The sequence below is a fragment of the Pungitius pungitius genome, chromosome 13 (genome assembly GCF_949316345.1).
Source record: "Pungitius pungitius chromosome 13, fPunPun2.1, whole genome shotgun sequence".
Taxonomy (NCBI): Eukaryota; Metazoa; Chordata; class Actinopteri; order Perciformes; family Gasterosteidae; genus Pungitius; species Pungitius pungitius.
Genome location: NC_084912.1, coordinates 10,537,382 through 10,559,975, shown reverse-complemented (window position 1 = coordinate 10,559,975; position 22,594 = coordinate 10,537,382). Strand labels below are relative to the sequence as shown.

Below are 22,594 nucleotides of genomic sequence, written 5' to 3'. Positions count from 1 at the left end.
TTATGATACACCGCCAAACACCATAAACAGCATCACAAAAAAATCTTGAAAGTACCATTAGGGAGACAATCTACGTTTATAACGTCACATCAAACATCATTTCATGTATCTCTTGTCATGGAGAGAATATATGTTACAATAGTGCACAGAAGTATTAATTTACCCGAGACAACAGGGGCGTGCTTTTCAAACGATAAATTAAACATCCTTTGGCTGAGTGACATAACGCTCTGTTATGTGGCTAAAATGGGGAGAGAGTTTTTGGCAACTATTTTCTAAACCTCAGGGGAACCCGTTGTGGCCATTTATCAAATAAAACGCTGTTAGATGCAGAACTTTGACAGCCGCCTGCCTCCACAGATGAGCTGTGTCCGCTGTGAAGATGTAGTGGGCCAGAGAAGAGGGAAAGTTCATTTGACTTGACCTTTCTGGTACTTGAAACAAGCTGTAATTTAGGACTCCCCTTTTCCTTCTTCATGCGTGGGGAGTTATTAAGTGTGAGGGCAGCGAAACGGACTCCTCTTCAGTCCCGTGATGAACCCTCAGTGCTTTGCAGCCCCCCCTGCCTGTTTCCCGTGGGAGAAGGAGTCAGAAGGGACCTGGACTGGACCAGCGGAGGTCAGAGAAGATTCAAAATTCACTCATGATTATTATTACTTGTTTCAAAAAGAAGCAAACAAGGAAATCTTTTTCTGTTTGTTTGTTTACTTCACTTAAAGGAGAAAGCTGCAATTATTTGATATGAATAACAACGCCTGCACCATTCACATTCATAGTAATATGAAAATGAATGAATTGAGTTCATTTCTTTATTATAGCTGTTGAGGTCAGCTCTATGGCTAAAGCTAGTTTCTTTCAGCTTCGGCTTCTAGCCAAAGTCAAATCCTATCTAAAAAGGGCTGATCTTGCATGCTTTTATATCTTCGCGTTTAGACTATTGCAACTCCCTGTATGTCGGTATCGGCCAATCAGAACCAAACCGTCCACAGCTTGTGCAGAATGCAGCAGCCCGTCTCTTAAACGGGACAAAGAAATGCCGGAGCTTTCCTCTCTACACTTGCTTCTGGTTAGGTACAGAATTGATTTTATTTGTTTTTAAGTCTCTGTATGGACTGGTCCCAGAATATTTATCCAACCTTATTAATGTGCATCATCAATGTGCTGATTTCTTTATCCTGTAAAGCACTTTGGATGGTCATTGGCCTTTAAAAGTGCTATATAAAAAAAGTTGACATTGACATTGACATTTTAGAGAAGATTTTGTTTTGCTGATAATGACTAAACACAGTATACAAAGATGATGATGAAATATCACTAGATTTGCAAGTATTTCCACAAATAGTGAACATGAATATGTTACATTGTATGTTGTTTTCAAGACGCCTCCCTCAGAACCATGAATCAACAACAATAAGAGGATCACCAGGATACACCGTCTGGACAGGACACAATGTCTGTCCACGTTGTTAAGCCATTCGAGGTAGACGTAGGGATATTTCATTATTATTAATTACAATTAGATCAAATTGCAGTAAATCATACACACACCTTTTAAACTTCAAAGTTGATCATCTTCCACATTCAAGTGCTCTGTGAAATCCGATTTATAGCTGAAGCACTCATGCTTAAATCCATGTGATGGATTTCAGATTACCTCATTTTCTTCCCTCCCATGTTGCTCTGTAAGATCAAGGTAAACAGCTGATTCTTAGATGTGAAAGGGGTACACACTTAGCACGTTGACTGGATGTTAAATATTGAATGGTAATAGCACAGACAGCAGGTGTCGTATCCCTCTCCCTCCAGATTTTCAGTATGCTTTAGTCATTTATCCAAAAAAGCTGAATCCCCCCACCCCCCCAAAAAAAACAATTTCCAGAACAATACCAAGCCATTACTTTTTCCCTGGAGGATCTGCCTCATACACATTTCTCTAGCTGGCTACAGGGAAACGTTTTCCTAATGTCACAACACATTTCTTTTTCTTCCATAGGCCACTACTGCAGCATTGTTTCCCGTGTCAGGTCCCATAATGTTCCACTCTAAAAGTGCAATGTCTTGGTTGATTTCGACCGTCAGTAAGAACATAATAGCAGCACTGATTGCTGCAGTTAAAGAGCGTTCGACCTGGAAACCGGCTAACGCAGCACACTGGTTACTCAGCATGAATAAACATTCACAAAAGCTTCTCTCTGGAGCGCAGTAGCACGTCGCTCTGTGTGTGGAGGAAGCAGCGCTTCTCAGATCTACATCTAGCAGTCGGTGGGTAGAAATACTGAATTAAAAACGCCGCGCCGATGCGGCAACCCTTTTGACACGTCTTCATTGCTCACACGTGTTTATCCCTATTCATTTTCGGGAGGTCGGGTTGCGTCTCACAGCACGGACTGGTTTGATCCTCCTCCGTGCTCACAGATAAAAGTCTGTGAGTCACTGACTGGGATCTTTTAATGATCTCGAACCACTCCACCCATGTCTCTTCTATCAATAATAACATGTGCACTCCAACTGGATCTTCTTGTTACCATATAGGCTGGAAATTGACAACATCGGTTCCCTGTGCCAGCTGGCAGCTGCAGTGGCCAAATAGAACTCTCTCTCACACACACACACACACCCAAAAAGTAAAAAAAAAACAATTAGTGAAGTATTCACTAATTGGATTTGGTATCTATGGGACGCCCAGGTTTTTACAGCTTCCTGTCCTAGTTAGGCAGGACTTGAGTGTGAGGTGGAGTCTAAGCAGTGAATTATTCATTGCAGCTTCCTTTAGGCGTGCTCACATTCAGCTTCTTTTACACACACACTCACACACACACACATGCAGATCTGCAGACATGACACACCCATAAGTGTGTCTTTTAAAGACGTGGCTGCAGGGTTACAAGGACAGGACGGGCATTTACGCATCAGCAGTCGATTTTCAACACTGACAGCGATCTCCCTCCTTCAATGAATTATGTGTTTGAGCGCGACGCCTCCTCGGGTGTGAAACACAAGTGACATGCAGAATGACATATTAGAGACCGACACAGGGAATCTCACGCACAATTTATGGTCAGCGTGTATTGAGACAAAGTGAGTTGGACCGCTCACAGATTCAAAGTGTTATAAAACTCGATGTGAAAGTTTAAATTGTCACTTCAGGTTTCGAATGCAATTGCAGAGTTTGTTAGAAAGACCTAAAAGACACTCATAAATAAAGGTAAAAATCTTGCCAAAATCAACACTGCTATTTGTACTGAGATGACTTTGTTAAAGTCCAAGAAAGGATATGTAAAGGGCATGTGAATATAAAAGCTATAAGGACTTTGACAGGTCAGTCAGTCAGCTGGGATTTAAGTATTGATCCCTTAACAAACTCCAGCTGAGAGGAACCTGAACCGAGTCTATTTACAGCCGAAGTGAAGTAAAGGCCAGCAGTTGCATCTTAAGTCTTTTTTGCCACATGCGCTCTATAGCAGCGACGGCAACAAATAGAAATGACCTTTAACTTGGTGTCCTTTTAAACAAGATTCACTCTTCAACTGGTTCAACTCAAAGAATTGTCCTGCACAAGCTGTCAAAGATGAATACCAGAATAGACACATTATAAATACATATCAAGCCTCCTGCAGGAAACGAACCAGGCAATGTGCCACATCATCAGGGGAGACCGGTCCGATAAGGACAAGATGATTGTTTATTATTAATAAATGATGTGTGATAATTAAGTCTTCTGAGTATTTGGCGCTCAGACTCTAAAAGGGGGATTTGTAATCAATAGGCATCTGCCTTGAGCAGCAGCAAGATAAATCCCCCCCGTGATGTGGTGGGGTTGGTTGATGAGGCTGCTGGAAGGATGAGTTGATGAAGCTGATGAATCTGATGAGGATTGTCGGGGGGGGGGGGGGGGGGTGGAGGGATACAAAACGACAGCGTGAACGTACAAACTGGAGGTGCAGAGAGAAAGATCGCATTCAAACATGTTGTCTTTTCCTTGAACTGAAAGTGTCAAAAACCAAGGACATGTTGAGGGGAATTAAGTTCACTTAGTGGATAATCAAAGGTTTTTCATTGTGTGTTTTCAAACTCAACAGAACGTCCATGACATTTGTAAAAAGCTTCAAGCAACTATGAGCTCTTTCAATGAGGATTCAAATCTGATTTGCTTTGGGAGCCTGAATTTGGCCGGTATGAATAAGCCAGCTGTGGCTTTCTGGTCTTAAGGAAGGCAAAGGACATGTGAGACAGGATCACTGCAGGTGAGCCACTAGCTTCAGGATGTGGATACATCAGAGGACAAACACATGCAATGAAAATATGTATTGCACAGTGTGATCTTTGCACCAAAGCTCTTAATTCTGCATCCAGCCTCTTTTTTTGCACTTTATTTGAAGTGGTTTCACCTTTGTAGTGTCTACTGCTGCAATTCGTCAAGATTGTTGAATTGTGTTCGTATACCTGATAATTATGTCTGACTTGACCTTGAATTCTTTTTAGTTTCTTGTCGTTAACTCTGCAAATTTCTGTCGTTATCAAAAGAAAATTCAAATGTATTATTATAATATAATACATTAGAATTTTCTTCTGTAAATACACTTTGAGTTTTGAGTGCAATGGAAAAGAATGTGGGTGTTCATTTTATGTAATGCTATTTAGGTAGTCCATAAACATTGGGACAGGTGGGCATAAGCTGCCCAGGACGTGGGGGGGGGGGGGGGGGGGGCTGATGAATGTGTGACGTTGGCGAATTGCAGCATTTTGCCAAACTGTACGTGAGGGGAGACCAACCAGGACGCACGCACACACACACACACACACACACACACACAGAGGAGGGGAGGCAAGTGGAGGAAGGAGGTGGGGGGGGGGGGGAGGGGGGGATACGACGGAGGCAGTCGGAGGGGAAAAAAAGAAGAAGAAAACCCATCAAGATCTGAGGGGGAGTTGGATGGATGCGAAGGGGACAGAGAGCAGGAGAGCGGCTCCGTAGGAACATCAAGGGTCCCATCAAGTGGTCTGGTGTCTGCACCGAATCGGCTTCAGGGATGTAGTCGAAGCGGCTCAGAGCTCAGCCCACCCGAGCTCATCGTCATGAAGAAACACTCCGCGAGGGTCGCCCCGCTGTCCGCCTGCAACAGCCCGGTGCTCACCCTCACCAAAGTGGAAGGTAGGGGGGGGGGGGGGGGGGGTTCGCGTGATTTCAGACCACCCGCACACACCCCTGAAGACGGGGTGTCTTCAGCGTGTCTCGCGTGCGTCTCGAGTTGTCTGCGTTTAGAAGCGTCCCTCGCGTTGGTTTTGACCGGGAGTGGATTCCCCGCGGAAAATATTCCGCTCACGGCTTCGTGCGTGTCCGACCGAAAAGCCGTGGGTCAACTTTGGAAGATCGCGCAGAGGGCGCGAGGAGACACCGCGCGGGACTCGATGAGGCGCGCGCAACTCGCCGTGCATCCACGAGGCAACAGCCATATGCGCCCTGCGCTTTTATTTGTGTACACGCAAACTCGCCGAATACATCACACCATTCATCACATCATTTATTTATCATTTTCTGTCATCGTGTGATGTTGCTGCCCCCCCCTCCCCCCCAGGTCATAATATATCTGCATTGTCTGAATTAGTGTGTCATCGACGCATCAAATCTTTTTCATTTTTTTTCTTTTTGGTGGGGGTGGAGGGGTAGGGGGTGGGGGGGGGGGGGGGTGCTTCGTTTACAGTCCGTATGGGGAGGATCTGAAGTTGTTATTGCAGCAGGGATTCCCCCTCGCACTTTCCACCCTCCACCCGTCGCTGCCTGCAAGAGTCACAGCCGAAATACCACCAGAGCATCACGTCAGAGCAGATGGGACCCGCGACCCCCCCCCCCCCCCCCCCACCGACACCCCACCCCAGTAGACATGTCAACGGTTCCTGGAAACTGGTCTTCAGTCGGCCTTTCCATCAGGTCTCCACGAGAGCCCCTCTGGTCTGCGGGAGCGTGACATAATTAAGGGACGTGTGCGTGCACGTGTTGTTGTTCGCCGTCCTGACATCTCGAGAGCGTGCACGGTGTCGCTCGTGACAATGATCTCCTCGTCCTTGTGCGCGTTACGCATGCCTTTAATCCTCCCCCCCCCCCCCCCTGAGCGCAGAGGACTCGTGAGTGCGTGAGTCAACCCTCCACTGGCTCCTTCCTCCCACGGCGTTATGGCGCTTTGCAGGTCCGAGGAACCTCAGGCACGTGGACTTCGTGCAGCGCAGATGTGCTTAAAGAAACGCTGTTGGCGACCAGCCAACTTGTGACAATGTAGAAATGTGCCAACTCAACTCAAAACTTACCTCTATCATGCTATTGTTTGGGGGTTCACAACAGTTTTATTTTTGTGAAGATATGATGATACTTTATTATGCATCATTTATGACTCGACCAGCTGCCAGAATGGGAATGAAGGAATTTCCTGCAGGTTCCTCTCTACGCACACACTGCAGAATTAACTAGCCATATGCTGTGGCTGTTTAAGCTGTGTTGCATAGTCACTCACTTTAAACCACTGCTGCTGGGAAACAAACATTTATAAGCTTATTAGTGCATTTGTCAGCTCAAAATATATATATATATATATTTTTCAGAATAGCTGCAATGGAAGGCTGGCAAGCTTCTATATTAAGAATTAACAAGAGCTGTGCTGTGGACAGCGAAAGGATTGTAAATCGCTGGACAGAGTCAAGGCTGCCGGGTTTATGATGTGAATGTACCACTCCCCATTTCAGCAGCTGCTTTGGGGGGGGGGGCACAGCGGATCAACACTTTCAGAGACTTCGCTGTTTATGTGACCTTGGCTCCAACACCTCATATCAGTAATAACCTTCGCCCAACTGAGTTACCTTTTTTTTCAGTGTTGGATATTCAGGGGTCTCCGTGCCGTGTTTTCTTCTTTCTTTGTGTCCAGTTAACATTCACAGTGTCACAGAGTATAAGTGTGGAGGTTTTATTAAACATAGGAGGCAGGTAGAGAGAGGGGGGGGGTTGAAATCTGGACATTAGAAAAACATTTTTCCTGCATTTGCCTCTTCTGGAACCATGAAGTCCGATTCGGCCACGCTTTGGAGGAAAGGTGCAACTGCCACCAATCGATTTTAACATCACACTTATTGGTTGAACCCGTGAGAATCTGGCAGCGCATCCCAGTATAATCCAACGTCCCCCTCATGCTTCTCTTTTGTGACCAAAGATTCGTTGTCTTTTGATGAATCTAACAGACCTTGATCCCTTTATTGAATTCTCTTTAAATGTATTTTCTATATAGTGATAATGTCTTTGTGGGATATCTGTATTATTTCATCATAGGCAGTCAAGTTCATAGAAATCTCTTTAATCTCTGTAATTTCATTACACGCTTGGAAACAGAGCAGATGTCTTTGAAAACGGATCCAGCGTGCATACGTCCCGGAGGGAGCAGGTCATATTTTACCAGCTGCTATTGTGAGCGAGCGGGAACTTTTCTCCAGGGCCCCGTGCACCTCGACCCCACATCAAGTGATCAATACCAAATTATGACTTTTCACACCCGGAAGTAAGTCATTTAGAAACTAATGGGATCTCCAGTGTTTTCCAGTGAGATAGATTAGAATTGTGGACATTCAGGGAGTTTGCTTTATTGTGCGTGGTTGAACATTAAAAATGTTTTTTCAGAAATGCAGTGTGAGACTCGCTGCTTTGTGCGGATGTTCCTTCATGTGATGGATGTAAAGTCTGTTGATTTGTCCTGTGTGCTTTGTTCTTTGTGCACATCAAAAGTAACACTAAAAATCCTTTCCCTCAAGCTGATTCACAAAGGACATAAATAGAACTGTGTAGCTTGAACTTGCTTGCATGCAACACATTTATATGCAAATGTACAGTGAGGCCTGTGTCAATAGCAAAAACCTGCAGTATGGAGAGGAAAAAACGTACGTTTTACAACAGTGGACTTAAAAGATCCCCAGAAGCACATATGAATTTCCTGTTAAAGGCCGTTAAAGTGTGACGTCTCACTTTAATCCTCTGGATGTAATTAGAGTTGACTTCGACTTTGAGGGTAGTCAGAAGAGCAATGCATTTATTTAATTTTAAAAGCGAGTGAAGCGGGGCTTTCTTGCTTGATAAGTGTGCGATGAATACACTCTGACGGGGCTTTTATTTCATTGTGAGGACAAGCGTTTGCTCACACTTACGTAACGCATATTGTGCGTGCAGATAGTGCCACCAGATTAATTATAATTAATAATATTTCACTGGGTAGACAGACTGGTGTTATATAGTAAATTAATTTGTTGTTTCAAGTTCATTTGAGGTTAACCGCCATGATTTCCTTGCTGAACATGTCTAATTTGTGTGAAGTCACAGTGTTGTAGGGTTTTATCTTTTCTCTAACCCTGATTTCAATGATGATCCAAAAGACTTATTCTGCATGCAGCACCACTGCCTACCCTCTCTAAATGTCTAATGTAGCCAACAGACCGCCGACGGCACATTTGTAGTGGACCTGTAAGGCTAATTATTATATAGCTGAAATGACACAATATTTCCCCGTTTCAATGTCCACCAACAGCAGTTATTGAAATCATGAGTCAGCAAAAAGGTGCGCTGTGTGCTTCCTTAATCTGTAAAAATAATTGAGTTTGCAGTTAAAAAAAACATTCAGGCGACTGTAAGGGTCACTTCACAGCAGAGACTCAATGAGATGGTTGAAATATATCTGAAAATAGTGAAGTCCAAAATCATCATTATGTAAGTCGGACATAGCTCATGCGTTATCGTTGGCCTCGGGGTGAACAGAGAGAGTCAAACCGCACTCACACTGCACCTGCGGGGTTTGCCTATCCATTACTTTAACAGTGCCAAGCTTTTAAATATTGATTTGTGTCAGAAAGCGCTTGCCAGTCTGTTGAAGTCCATCACGCTACAGTCCTTATTGTAACGGATTGCAAGATAGAGGGAGCGATGCTTCAGGACTGCGGGACATGCTGCATTAAAAAATATGACTAATTGCTATTGCTTTGCCTTAACACACAGTGCACGGACACACACACACGCACACACACACGCACACATGCTGGCCTGCTTGCACCAGAGTTTTGTCATGTCACCACGACAATGAGGCTTCGGAGGGGCCTCGGCACCGACCTGTGTCGCGAGCATCTGTCCAACCAGCTGGGCTGGTCGGGGGGGAGGGGGGGGGGCAACAGAGGAAAACCACACGCACAACTCGCTAAGTTGAGAAGTTCCTCCGGTGTCCTTCGAGCTTGAAGGAGAAACCGGTTCCGGAATTAGGGAGGACGGGATCGGTAACAGTCGGACCGCCCTTGTCTGCCCTCCCGGGCCTTTGTCCCCTGAGAGCACGTGTGGCCCCACCTCTCAGCGGGGGGGGGGGGGGGGGGGGGGGGGGGGTGTTTCCAGCCGGACTCTCTGTTGGGTTATTGGGCGAGACAGTCTTGTCAGATGAGGCGGCTCTGGTGAGTTGAAAGGCCTCTGAGTGTCAGCTCGGCCTGAGCAAACTGTCACAGACAAGAATCACAGACTCCCGGCCTCCAGCAGGACATCACAAAGACTGTCTGTCTGTCTTCAGCCTGTTATCATGTCCTGACATGTCCTGACATGATAACACTACCATCCTTCTGTAGTGTGACATTTGTAGTTTACAGCTTGCTTGAATGATCATTAATTGTCTTCATTTTTAAACATTAAGGCTGAGACTTTGATGTGTCAAAAATGACAAAACCTGTTGGTCCAAAGGGGGTTGAAGGATTTATTTTTATTTTTACCGATGCAGTGATCGATGTTGTGTGACAGCCAAAGATGAACATGCATTTTGCATTTACATCCCACATTTGTGCCAAGAAGCTCTCAATTAAAAAAAAAAAAATCCAGACCTAAAGGTAAACTTAAGGTTGACGTTATTTACAGCACGTCATAATCGTTGATTGTCAGTGTGACGGAACGATTAAGTTTCACAAGTCAATTCGTATCCATCACCGAGCAGAGACCCAAGAGACAGTAAGACAAGGAGACCAGTCTTTCTCTAAGGTGTGTGTGTGTGTGTGTGTGTGTGTGTCGGTGGATTGATCTGTTTACCCTCTTGAATCAGTGAGGCGGAGCGCTGCAGAGCGCTCTCAGTCCCGCAGAGGTGTGTCGCCCTACGGACAAACGGACAAACCTCTCTTATCTCGCCGTCTCCGACTCGAGGCCTCGGAGAAGCAGTTCTGACAGTCGTACGTCCACCGCCTCACTCGCCTCACGGTGAAGTCCCAAGCTCCCAACTGTCTCTTGTCCCGGATCCTAAATGGTGGAATGCCCAATGACATCACACCTCTACCTGTACTACACTCCAAAAGATAAGTCATTGGAAGAACTCAATTCATTTGTGTGCAGGATTTCCATCCAATACATACAGTATGTGTAGAATGAACTCAATCTGAGAACATCCATGCAATAGGATTAAATTGAATTAGTCCAACTCATTTTGATCAAATACTTCAAAAGCATTTGATTGCAAATGCTCAGAGAAGTCAGAACTGACCATCCAGTACAACAAATACATTGTACAGTGCATTGTGTATTTCAATTATTGACACTGTAAATGAATATCAACCTCAAATCCCAATCCAAACCGCATTCCTTACACATCCACATGCATAATCCTATAAATGACAACGGGATAATTAGCACATATCTCACTAACCAAATGACAGTGAAAAGGAGCATACAGCCTATTACTTACTAGGCAGCACTCAAGATGCCACTTTCTCATAGCGCTTTGTAGATTGGCTTTCTTACCTAAAATGTGACTTCCTTGATTCTTGATGTTCTGGGTCACGGCTTAATGCACTTATTGTACGTCGCTTTGGTTAAAACGGTCAGCTAAATCAAACATGAAATGTAGTGTGCCGTCACCGCTCTATGCGTCACACCGGTGGGAGATGCACGGGGACTTTCTGGGTTCGCCGTGGCCGGGCGTTGTGAAGTGTGGCAATCGGCGTGTCTGGCAGGGCTCCGCCGGTACGTTTGGGATTTGCAGCTATCAGCTGGAGAGATCTGCACTGCAGAGCCTGCAGGGGGGGGGGGGGGGGGGGGAGGGAGGGCAGCGCGAGCGGGAACGAGGCTAGTCGGGAAGCAGGGAAGCATGCACTGAGTTGCAAGAAGAACTGGAAAACTGGCTAGATAAATGTCAACCTCCCAATTGGATTATTTCGACCCTACTGGAAGTAGAACGTACTGTATATTCAGTACTAAAACAGCAGTGGACGACCAATGAGAAAACACAATAAAGAATGATTTACTATGGCCATGGTGGTAAATGGACTGATTCATCAACAGAGATGTACACACAAAGGTCAGAACAAGTGGACTTTTCTTTGCCCCCCTTATCTTTGCTCAAGACCACCTTTACCTGTGTACATTGAATTCCATGGTTTTAATAGGCTGGGGTTGGGATTGAAGCATTTGAGGAGGCGCAGACATCCGTCAGATTGTGTCTAGAGCTGGACCTATAAGGATGCGGATGCCTGTTCGGGTTCAGTTAAGCATGTTTGGACATAGATGGTCTTGAATTAGAGGAGATATTTTCAGTTTTGTGTTGAATGGAGTGTTTCAGTTAATACAGTAATCTGCAATTAGCCCTAATCCGTATCTGTTTTAGTTTGTAAAATGTAATTCATAGATATAGATTATAAAAAGTACACTTAATCAAACCAAAGGTTGTGTGAGGCTGCCTTTTACCACAGTAAAGTCTGACCTTGACAGTTTACATTTCAATACGAACCGATAAGGTTAAGAGCCTTCATTTAATCATTTAGCAGTTAGAGAAGGAGACTCTTTCTGGCATTTTCAATCGTGGTAATAATGGTTTCAAATGCCATTTGGAGGAGGACCCTTTCTATCTCACGAGCCACTCTACCTATCCAGCGCTCTCACAGTGATGAGTTCAGCAATGCTCCATAATGTTCATCACCGGCTTCAAGGTTGATACAGTGTAATTAGTCACCGTCAAGCTCAAGAAACAAGTGCATTACCATCAAATATTAAATCAATGCTAGAAGCTTTAATTATTCATTCAAGCAACTGCATTTCATCTAATACAATTTATAGGATGTTATCTTGGGAGAATTATGTTAACAGCTTATATGAAGTGTGACAGGACGCGCAATGTTGTCATGACACTTTGCTAATTAACTCCATGTGTACCAGGGCTTGAAATGATTGGCTGGGCCCCAGTGCCACTCTGGGGACTGATTGGCTTGGCCCATCACTGCATTTGGAAGATTAAACTGTGCTGCAGTATGGAGCAAGCGGCCAGGGCCACGGGATGTGGGACGGAGGCCCAGGAAGGACAAAAACTGGGCAGCGTAAACAAGAGATGACCTTCAGAACCAGACAAAGAGGCTCGCAGCTCAGAATAGAGAAACCCAATTCTCACCCATGTCCCCGACACTTTGACAGACATCCACGTTGCGTCTGGCTATTATTCGGTCCTTGCTGATTCATCATTTTTGATGGAAGAAGAAAACACTGATCTTGAAACATCTGTTCACTGCTGCCAAATTTGCCACAAGACTACTGGAGCTGTCAATTGCAGGCTTCAGGATACCCAAATAATGCAGCACAGTTTCATCTTAATGACATCACATTTTCCCAGCAGCTGAATCGAAATGAGAAATCTCTTGTTGTGCGTTCAGCAGAGACCCCGGGGGGAGGGGGGGGGGAGCCGGGGCATTAGCATGTGAGGCGATAGTCATCGGGGATGTTAATCTGTGTGACCGCCTACCAAGGGCAGCAGCAGGAAAGAATGAGTGGTCTCATTGGGCGGGATGGAGCCGCAGGTATACAACTTTTCTGTGAAATATATAGCAAGCTGTTTATAGAAGAGTATGTTTTTCCATTTTGAGTGATCACATTTACTTGAAGGCAGACAGTTATATAAGTGTTACGTACATGATGAAATAACACAGGACAACTGAGACAAGTTCGGGTTCCGGTTTGAAGCGGTTCAATGAGAAGTTTCACGGCGCAACAGCAATTTAAGTCAAATTTATGCCTTCTGTATTCCAGTCAGCATTGTGCAGAGAAGATGAATCGGCAAAAGGCTCCCTGCGGCACATCATTACCTCTGGAAGCACCCATTAGTGAGAGCCCTCAGTTTTAACTTGTTGGAAGGCGTGAAGCTGCAGAAGACACATCGTGCATATTATACAGCCTTTCCGTGTGGTCCCCTCACTTCCCTGATTGAAAAGCTGTGGTTTGCAGGTCATTTCCCGTTGGCTCAAATATAAATACAATTATTTATTGATGATACTGATAAAAGTGTATGTTGTTACTGTTGGTCTCGCAGTGTTGTTGCTCAAAGTAAATTTGATTAATAAGAAGGAATTATTGTGCAGATATGTAAGGATTATTAACTACTCAAACTTGATGTATCAACCCATAAAATATGAAAATAGCCATATTGGTTTAACAGAACACATCCGTGTCCTGTGAGAGAGACGAGAAGAAGGGGAGAGGAACCGTTTCTTCTTCTTGGTCTGAGCTGTGGTTAAAATAAAAGTTGCAGATAGAACAATCAACGTCCACATTATATGGCAGGACAGCAATGACTATTATGGAGCCAACTGAATATGACTTTTACCCCCTGGTTGAGCTTTGTTAAACTTCACGCTAAAGACACACTAGCATAGTGTGTCAGTTAATGAGTAATTAACAATCAAAATAGGAATTAATTTACTCACAGATGCAGATTATATATCACAGGGAGTCATAGATTGGTCACCAGGAGGAAATAAAAGTGTAAATTTAGCTTTAAACCATCAAGTGAGCGATTTCAGTTTTATCATCCATGTATTAGTTAATACTACCTGTTGTTGTTTGTAGGAGACAATAAACACATGAGTAAGTTCACTGACTCGAGGTAACAACATGACCTTGGTGAATCAGCTTTAATGCACAGAGTGGGTGTGAGTGGGACAGAAAACGGCACATCATCACTTTTCCTCAACTCACACATTATTGAAGCGGTATGGAGGCTGTCAGGTGTGACGGGAGTAATAGCAAAGTTAAGCAGTGCTGTGTGTGCCTTTGGGCACTCTGGGGCATGCACACACACACACAAGCACACGGACGTACACCTACACACACCCACACACTCATGTCATTGTAACTCAGGAGGTGGAGAAGGTCTTGGATTGGATATCAGATCTGCCCTCTTTTGTCCTCTGTTTGGCTGCGGCCTGTCACACTTGATCACCACATTTTTAACTCAGATGTCTGATTGATTACCTTCAAGTTCAATTAAACTGTGAAGGAAGCTATCTATAGCCAGAAAACCTGGCAAGACATGGCCCCCTGACCTGAAGTCAGAAAATAGTTTCCTATGGGCTTTTAATCAGATTAACAAACAATGATTATACTGTATGCAGAATGCTTCATTATCATTTTGAAGTAGCTTCCTAACAGATCCAGATTGGTTTCATGGACTAACTCCAAAGCAGAAGAAGACATGATAAATGTATTCCTGAAAACCAAAAGGTTCCATGTGTGTGATTTGTGTCATGTGTGTGTAGGCGAAGACCGCCCCAGGGAGAACGTGGTGGGCGCCACAGACCCACAGGCGGCCCCCGGCGCGGCCGGAGCGGAGTCCGCCTCCAGCAAGCGGAAGCTCCACTGCTGCATCAGAGTGACCACCGTACAGGTGCGGAAGGCCCTGTGGGGGGTCGTCATGGTGATATGCGTGTGCTCCTCGTGGGCCGGGTCCACCCAGCTGGCCAAGCTGACCTTTAAGCAGTTCGACGCCCCCTTCACACTCACCTGGTTCGCCACCTCCTGGAACTGCCTCTTCTTCCCCCTCTACTACATCGGCCACATGTGCAAGAGTCCAGAGAGGCAGACGCCCAGACAGAGGTTCAGGTAGGAAGACCCTCAGTGCACACGTCATACGTGTATGACCTGCACACCAAAGCAAAGAACTACAACTGTTGTGGGAGGCTGTTCCTTCAAGGTGTCTGACTTTGTAATAACCTGTATTTCAAAAATCTTCAATCTCATATGGGGGCAGTTGAGAGTTGCTATGGTCATGTGCAACGTATGTTTAGGGTATGTCAAAAGAATACAGCTCAATGAAGCTCTGGAGCTACAGATAAATGAAGTTATCAAGATGTTGTGGTAATCGAGATGTTATAAAATTATAAAAGCATGGTAAGGTGTCTGGTTTCTGCCATGACCCTTAGTTGCAATTAATCATAATCATAATATGGAGCCCAACATTTTAAGGATTTTGATTTCCAACACAGGCCAATCATTAACTGGTATGTGAAAGCCGGTTCCTATGCGATCTCTAGTAACGCTCCAGCAGCAAACAGATAGAGTGTAATCCTGTAAAGTTCGTTAGCGATGTTTTCACACTTGAAAAAGTCCATTCATCGTGATCTGTATGAAGGAAAGTGTTATCGCTGCAACCTGCTGTGCTACTTTGGCACAAAGAGTGAAAGGGGGTGGAAGTATTTGGAAGGTATCGTGTGTCTGTGTGAGCCGGGGGGGGTTTTGGCTCTGTGCTTCCGATGCACTTGAGTGATGTGGCTCTCCTTCCTCTTTGATGGCTTACACGGGGATCTCAGGCTCACGCTCCTCGGACCCGGAGATGATGCGCTCCGAATATCAAGCACCCCGTTTCCATCGTGTTCGTTCGAATTGCACCCGGCTGGTGAATCCCAGACAATGCGGAAGAAATAGAGAACAAGAGCTGACATTTTGAATAGCTGTCCCGCTCTCACTTTACAAAAAACAAAGGCAAAGACCTCACGTAGGTAATATCTGCAATTCTCCTCACACATATGAGCTATCACTGATAATATTGCAGCCTCTGAGCAGCCTTCAGTTGAGATGCTTCTCAGAAAAGACGTTACCGGCTCACAAATTTAACCCGAGGTTGGTTTCAAATCAGCTTCCTCGGCGTCTTCCTCGGCCCAGTGGCAGGTGTGGGAGTCTTTCTTAAATTGATTACGGTCTTCTGGATTGGAAGCTGGTGTATGCAGCGTCTGTAACGAAGTGAGGATGGACCTTAATGCGAGGGTCACACATTAAGGTGTGTTTGTAACGGGAGTGTGCCGCGTTGCCTCAGCTTAGCTCTTAGACTTTGAGACATTTGCTAGTTGTGTAAAAATGGCTACAACTTTCAAATGTCTTGAAAATGCATTATTGTTATTGGCGGGCTGTAGGTTCAGGGATGCAAAACCTCAAGTTGTATTGAATAGAAAAGCAACAGGATCACTTTCAAGTGACATTGAAAACGAATACATAATGTGACCCGTTCAATTGGGTTGGTAAATATTTTAGTCGTTCACACTTTGGTCCCACATGCACTGAAGGTGCAATGTTCAATGTTTGTATTCTACTCTCATCACTGATTAGAGTTTCTGGTCCCGGCGGTATTGTTTGTTCAAGCGGAGTGGTTTTTGTTCATAAATATTGATTTAAAATCCCAGATCGTGATGATATCAACTTTTAAATGAGCCGTACTCCCATTTTTCAACACTCTGCATCATGTCCCTGCACAGGGAGTGCTGCAGGTTTTTCGGGGACGACGGGCTCACACCCAAGGTGTTTTTCACCAAGATGGCTCCGTTCGGCCTGCTGTGGATCCTCACCAACTACCTGTACCTGCAGGCCCTCAGGAAGATCAACACAACAGACGTGTCGGCGCTCTTCTGTTGCAACAAGGCCTTCGTCTTCCTGCTGTCCTGGATCGTACTCAGAGACCGCTTCATGGGGGTCAGGGTGAGTACAGCTGCCCGACTTTTCACATCAGGAGAGAACTACTGCATCTTTAATAAGAGGCCGAGACCAGCACAGGTCCCCGAAAGGAAAGTGCAGCTTTCACCTGCAATAATTAGCGCTACCATTTCACATGAAGTGCAAAATTCCCATCAAGTTTGCAACACTGTCCGTGCTATTACGTTTGCTTGGTGTTATTAATGTATGTATATTATTTACAAAACTTTTGGCCAGTCTCAAACTGATTAAAATATTTGAGCTGCACCTTTGATGCAGATTTCAGAAAACATTTTTAAAGAGAGTAACAAAAACATTACAATCTGATTCATGAGTTCCACCAAAGAGTGATTTCTTTCCTCCCACTCTGACTCAATATGATCATGTTGATAGTTCTGAGAAGGCAAGAGTGTGATGTCATTCACAAGAAGCCAGAAAAACGTAAAGTCAGAAAAAATATATACCTTTGTAGAGCAGATAATTAAGTTATGTCTTCTCTTCTCTCCTGTAAATCACCTCGGCGACTCTCAGGTTCCTCTCGGCTCGCTGTGTGTTGGGTACCACAACATAACGAGATGACCTTCTCCTGACCTTGGGCTTCTTACTGTGTGTCTCTTTGCTTTTGCTTGAGAACTCCACTTCTTCCTTGAGGCACTTATTGTCAAGGGCGTGTTTAAATTAGCGTGTATGTATTGATTCTATTCCCCCCCCCCCCCGCCCCCCGCACTCCTCGGATGCTTTCACATCTGCAGCCGTCCTTTACTCTGCAGAATGGCTTTCCCCCCTTTTTTTTCGGCCCATCTCCCCCGCGTGTATGCCCCATCTCCTCACCCCCATTATTCACGATTAAAGGCCTGAGCAAAAGACAAATGCTTCTGTATCTTGCACAGCCTTTCTCCCTCTCTGCAGTGTGTGTGGATGTCTGCAGCAATGCAGGGGACCTCGATCTCCAAAGTGAAAGAACGTAGCGAGAAAGCCCAGGGGCGGCTATGTATGATATTGGTTGTTTCAGTCATTTGGTGGCAAAGAACGTAAATCACTAACACAACAGGTTCACTGACCCTGAACCGTCCATCACACAAAAATGTGTGGAGAAAAGGTGTAGCTGTGACTGACAGACAACCTGCAGTGCAGAAAGAGACGTTTTTGCCAAAAGGGCCCAAGGCCTTTTGGGCCGAGCAGGAACACGCGGCTCATTTATCTTCCTGACACCTCTTTAATGCACAGCTAATCCACTCAGCTGGAATGCAGCGTGTCCCTTTTGCTATTCTTCAGCCGCGCTCACACACACACACGCACACGCTCACACATATAAAGAAGACAACTTCTGGAAGGGGAGTAAGGATTTTGGTTCAGGATTTTCAAGGCTGAGTGAGAGCCGGATAAAGCAGATGGTTTGTTTGTCGGCTCGAAGCTGTGATCGCAGGGAGTGGGAGTGGGAGTGAAAAGTGGTGGATCAAGAGTGCTATTCGGTTTGTAAACATTATGACAGTGTCACAAAAATCAGTGTCACACAATCGAGCCAACGTTGTATAAGCTGAATGTGCTACGATGGAAGCACTCGTGCTGTGCATCTGAGAATAGGTTTATTCTGAGAATAGGTTTCATCTGAGAAAAGGTTTCATCTGAGAATAGGTGGCAATACATTCATGTAAAAATACTCCATTATAAGTGTTATATTTATAGTATAAACTAGTGCTGTCAAACTATTAAAATGATTAATCACGATTAATCTTGTTTATGTCAGTTACCTCCGAATTAAGCCTAATTAATCGCAAATTTTAATCTTAATGTCCCTTTATTTTTTTTAATGCTCTTATCAACATGGAACAGTGGATTGGCTTGCTTTATGCAAATGTCTTATTTTACTGAAAAACAACAAACAGGGCAGTACAAAATAAAATGATAAAGTGCACGTTTCAGGTAAACAAGGAATATTTTCTTTTTTTAAGTTTGCTGTGAACAAAGCAGTCAGGCCTCGTATTTCAGAAACAATGAACCGTAACAGTTAGGTTACCAATGAAAGGTAAGCTAAAAAAAATTGACGCCGCTAATAACGCGTTTAACCGACAGCACTAGTTCAACCGACATATTTCAGCCGTAAAGGTCAAAGTGCGAGAAGCGTGTCGTCCATCCGTCGATCGCTGATTGTTGCTGCTTCTCCCTCTCTCTCCTTCTCTCTCTCTCTCCTTCTCTCTCTCTCTCTTTCTACAGATAGTAGCGGCTATCTTGGCCATAGCAGGAATCGTAATGATGACCTATGCCGATGGGTTCCACAGCCATTCGGTCATCGGCATCACTTTGGTCGTGGCCTCTGCTTCGATGTCAGCGCTCTACAAGGTATTTGTTTGCATCTGAGCAACTGTTGAGAACATTACTGAGCCCGTGTGCCTCCATAAACCTCCTATGTCATTCATCCGCAGTGAAAATATAAGTACAGTCAAAAATAAAGCTGTCTTATATAAGAAATCCAGTTCCCTTTTACTTATGTAAGCAGGTGGCAGAAGACAGGCAGAGATTACGAAATGTTACCGTATTACAGGCGCGGGTGATATTTGAGCTTTCGGCTGCTGGCCTCGGGCTGCGATGTCCCGATCGAGGAGGTTACGGGACAGATAGCTATATTTTGACGGGGCTCTGGTCTACTCTGGCCTGCTGTCTGTGCTGCCTAATGTGATAAACAGACAGCAGGCGCCCTGTGCCAGAGACCGAGGCGAGTACTTGGCAGGCGCATCCCTCTGCAACGTCCCTCCGCTGCTTAAGGGGGCGGATTGTGCGCATCCACGTCTCTCCTCCCTATCTGTCCTCAGGTGCTCTTCAAGATGGTCCTGGGCAGTGCCAAATTTGGAGAGGCTGCACTCTTTCTGAGCATTGTCGGAAGCGCCAACTTTGTCTTCATCAGCTTCGTGCCGGTCATCCTGTATTTCACACACGTGGAGTACACCAGCTCGCTTGCAGACGTCCCCTGGGCCTACCTCTGTGGGGTTGCAGGCCTGCAGTTCGGTACGGAAAGATGACACGTGAAGCATTGTTGTGCAAGAACGTGACACGCCGATGAGTGTGCAACCCGTGAATACGGTTTTGCATGTTTGGTGGTGACACACACTCATTGGGATTCCCGCTGGACTGACTGTGCTTCCCCCCCCCTCCCCCCCCCACAGCTTTCAACGTCCTGGTGAACTTTGGCATCGCGATGACGTACCCAAAATTAATCTCCCTTGGTATCGTCCTAAGTGTTCCAGTAAATGCTAGTAAGTCTCTTGGCTCTTAACCTTTTAAAACCTGCCAACATGAAAATATTTAACGGCATTGAAATCCCCCCCAAAAGTGAACATCTATATTTGATTAAGAATAGAATTGAGATTTGAAATTCCCATTGGATTGTTTTCTGTGACAAACTCATTGTTCCTTTCACTTACTATATGGAATGTTTATATTGATCCTATCAGTTCTTGTTTTGCTGTCTACAATATCTGCAAATAAATTCAAATGCTGATACTAACGCAGCGTCCTAATGTTTCAGTGGTGGACCTCTACACATGTGAAATTAACTTCAACACAGTGCGCCTCATTGCTGTGTTCATCATTTGCCTGGGTTTCCTCATGCTGCTGTTACCTGAGGACTGGGACCAGTGCATCATCCAGCTCAGCACCAAGCTGCGCAAGCGGGACGAGCCAGCAGAGGGCAGCGTGGAGGCAGGCGCCACTACGGGGCTCAACTGGAGGGGAAGAGCCAGGACCTCCATGTCAACATTTGCACATTGAATCCATGAAATTGTACCATGCACACACCTACTGACACACAGACAAAGGGAGGGAGACACAAAAACCACCTCTCATTGGAGGTGTGAAAGGTGTGCTGACCTGCCCTCCATCCACGCGGCGCTCCCAATGGAAACAAGTATCTCGGACTGATCCCTGATCAGTAAAGTTTCGGTCAAAAGAGATGCATAACATTCATTTTGTGTCCACTCCACACAGTGGTTATCAGAGTTGATGCATGGACATGGACAATATTAATAAGTGTTACCCGTCTTTCTCAAAAGATGATTGAGTCATGTATTCCATTTTGTTCTTAATCATTCCATGGATTTCCTACGTCCTTGCACCTGGGAAGACTTGCCAACTTGCCTGATATGTTTCAATTCTATTTTTTGGAGGCAGGCCTACGTAACTCCACGTGGACTTAACATGTAAACATGTACGGTACACACCTTTATGATCCCAAAGAAGAATGCCTAACATGCTAAATGCCTGAAAACAAAAAGGGGGCCGAGGAAGCTTCGTTCAACCAGCCTTCCGTGCGCTGTACATAGCTGTGTATCACACTGTGGACGTCCTGTGGACCCAGTGGGCTCAGTGGGTGTGAAGGGACTTGTCTGAAATGCGGAGGATCAATCTAAGGTGAAAAAGCTTTCGCAACCCTTCTCCGTCAACTCCATCCAGAGACGCCACGTCCTTTTTGGCCACACTGATTGGCCACCTGCGGTTATGTGCTTTTCCCCCGGGCTGAACTCCCGCTCCGTCGATGCGGTCACCCATTGGTCAGGCTCACAGTTAAGTCACGAGAGATCTAAAACCAGTATGTCAATGGTGGATGAGATTTGCAGTCTATCCAGAAAGCACCGGCCTCGCATTTCCTGTTGCTGAGACACCGGCAACAGTTTATTAACCTGTCTCATCATTAAAATATCATTAAATGTGTTAACTGTCTGCGAGTTGTCAAAACTATTAACTGGCCCGTACTCGCAACGATTGCGTCGCGTAAACAAATCTTTGGATGGAACGAAAGCTTATGAAAGCTTATTATTTTTAAGGCCAACACAAAAAACGCGGAACTACCCCTTTAATAACTATGAGGATCACTCATAGCTATGACTGAGCCTCCCTCTGAATTCCTCTCCTGTTGAACCTTCTCGCCGCATACGCACACAAAATCAATCTGCCACAATTTCACTTACAGTGTTTTCCCCCCCGCTGAAAATAACAGACCGATGACTCGGTGCGGATGGAGAAGAGGTGCAGCAACACATGAGCTTCACTCTCTGTAGTCCAAAAAACTGTCTCACCGTATTGGTTTCCATGAAGCACCTTTCTGAGGCGAGAGAACACCCAAGAGGAACCTGGGATGGACGGAGGCACACGCCTTGCAAAGCTTCTAGTGGTATCTCTGCCTTGTTGTGAATGTATGAGCATCACTGGACCACACGCGCTCGCTACGTGCCATCGGTTGTTTGTTTTTACAGTGCCACCACCCTTTTATATATTTGTTTTGCATTTGGTCATTGACCCTCGAGAGAACAGCGGGAGACATCTGCATGATGCCCGTACTGTGTGAGCAGATGCAGCTGAAGTCCACTTCACTGCCTTTTCTTGGTTTCGCAATAGAAAACATTAGCACTGTTTCCCATTGTCATGATCTATGACAATAAATTATAATATTGTATTCCTCTGGAATTATTGCTGGACATAAATGTAAACCTTTGTAAGGAATGTTTTTTACACTGAGATGCAACATATGATTACTAATTTGAGGAGGAGATATTTAGAGTGGGAATAACGTGATGGCTTTATTAGAATCAACTGTTGGGTGTCTTCAAGTGTAATCACATGTACTATATAAAATATTTCTTTTCAATACATTTTCTTGTGCAGGTTTGTTTTCTCCTCAAGGTTACTGTCCTGCGGTGGGATCACATGAAAAAATGTATATTCATCCCAGCTGGAGCTGAAATAATGATGTGATTATTTGATCAATATGAAAATAATCTGGGGACATTTGAAACGTGCCCTGTATATAACAACTGCAATTATTTAATAAGCAACAGGTTGATT

General features: G+C 45.0%; 1 protein-coding gene across 2 annotated transcripts in view; it reads left to right on the top strand.

The window, feature by feature from the left end:
• Nucleotides 1–22,399, top strand: part of slc35f3b (solute carrier family 35 member F3b) — a 33,975-nt gene extending 11,576 nt beyond the window's left edge. Inside the window, exons 1-7 of one of the 2 annotated variants that reach the window (XM_037465151.2) lie at nucleotides 4,874–5,152; nucleotides 14,557–14,899; nucleotides 16,546–16,765; nucleotides 18,974–19,099; nucleotides 19,570–19,762; nucleotides 19,921–20,010; nucleotides 20,283–22,399. In XM_037465151.2, the coding sequence (XP_037321048.2) occupies nucleotides 5,077–5,152; nucleotides 14,557–14,899; nucleotides 16,546–16,765; nucleotides 18,974–19,099; nucleotides 19,570–19,762; nucleotides 19,921–20,010; nucleotides 20,283–20,524 (1,290 nt within the window). In that variant the 5' untranslated portion in view covers nucleotides 4,874–5,076 and the 3' untranslated portion in view covers nucleotides 20,525–22,399. Of the gene's footprint in view, nucleotides 1–4,873; nucleotides 5,153–14,556; nucleotides 14,900–16,545; nucleotides 16,766–18,973; nucleotides 19,100–19,569; nucleotides 19,763–19,920; nucleotides 20,011–20,282 lie in introns of those variants that run through there. The other variant, XM_037465150.2, reaches the window with a different exon arrangement.
• Nucleotides 22,400–22,594: the final 195 nt, after the last annotated feature.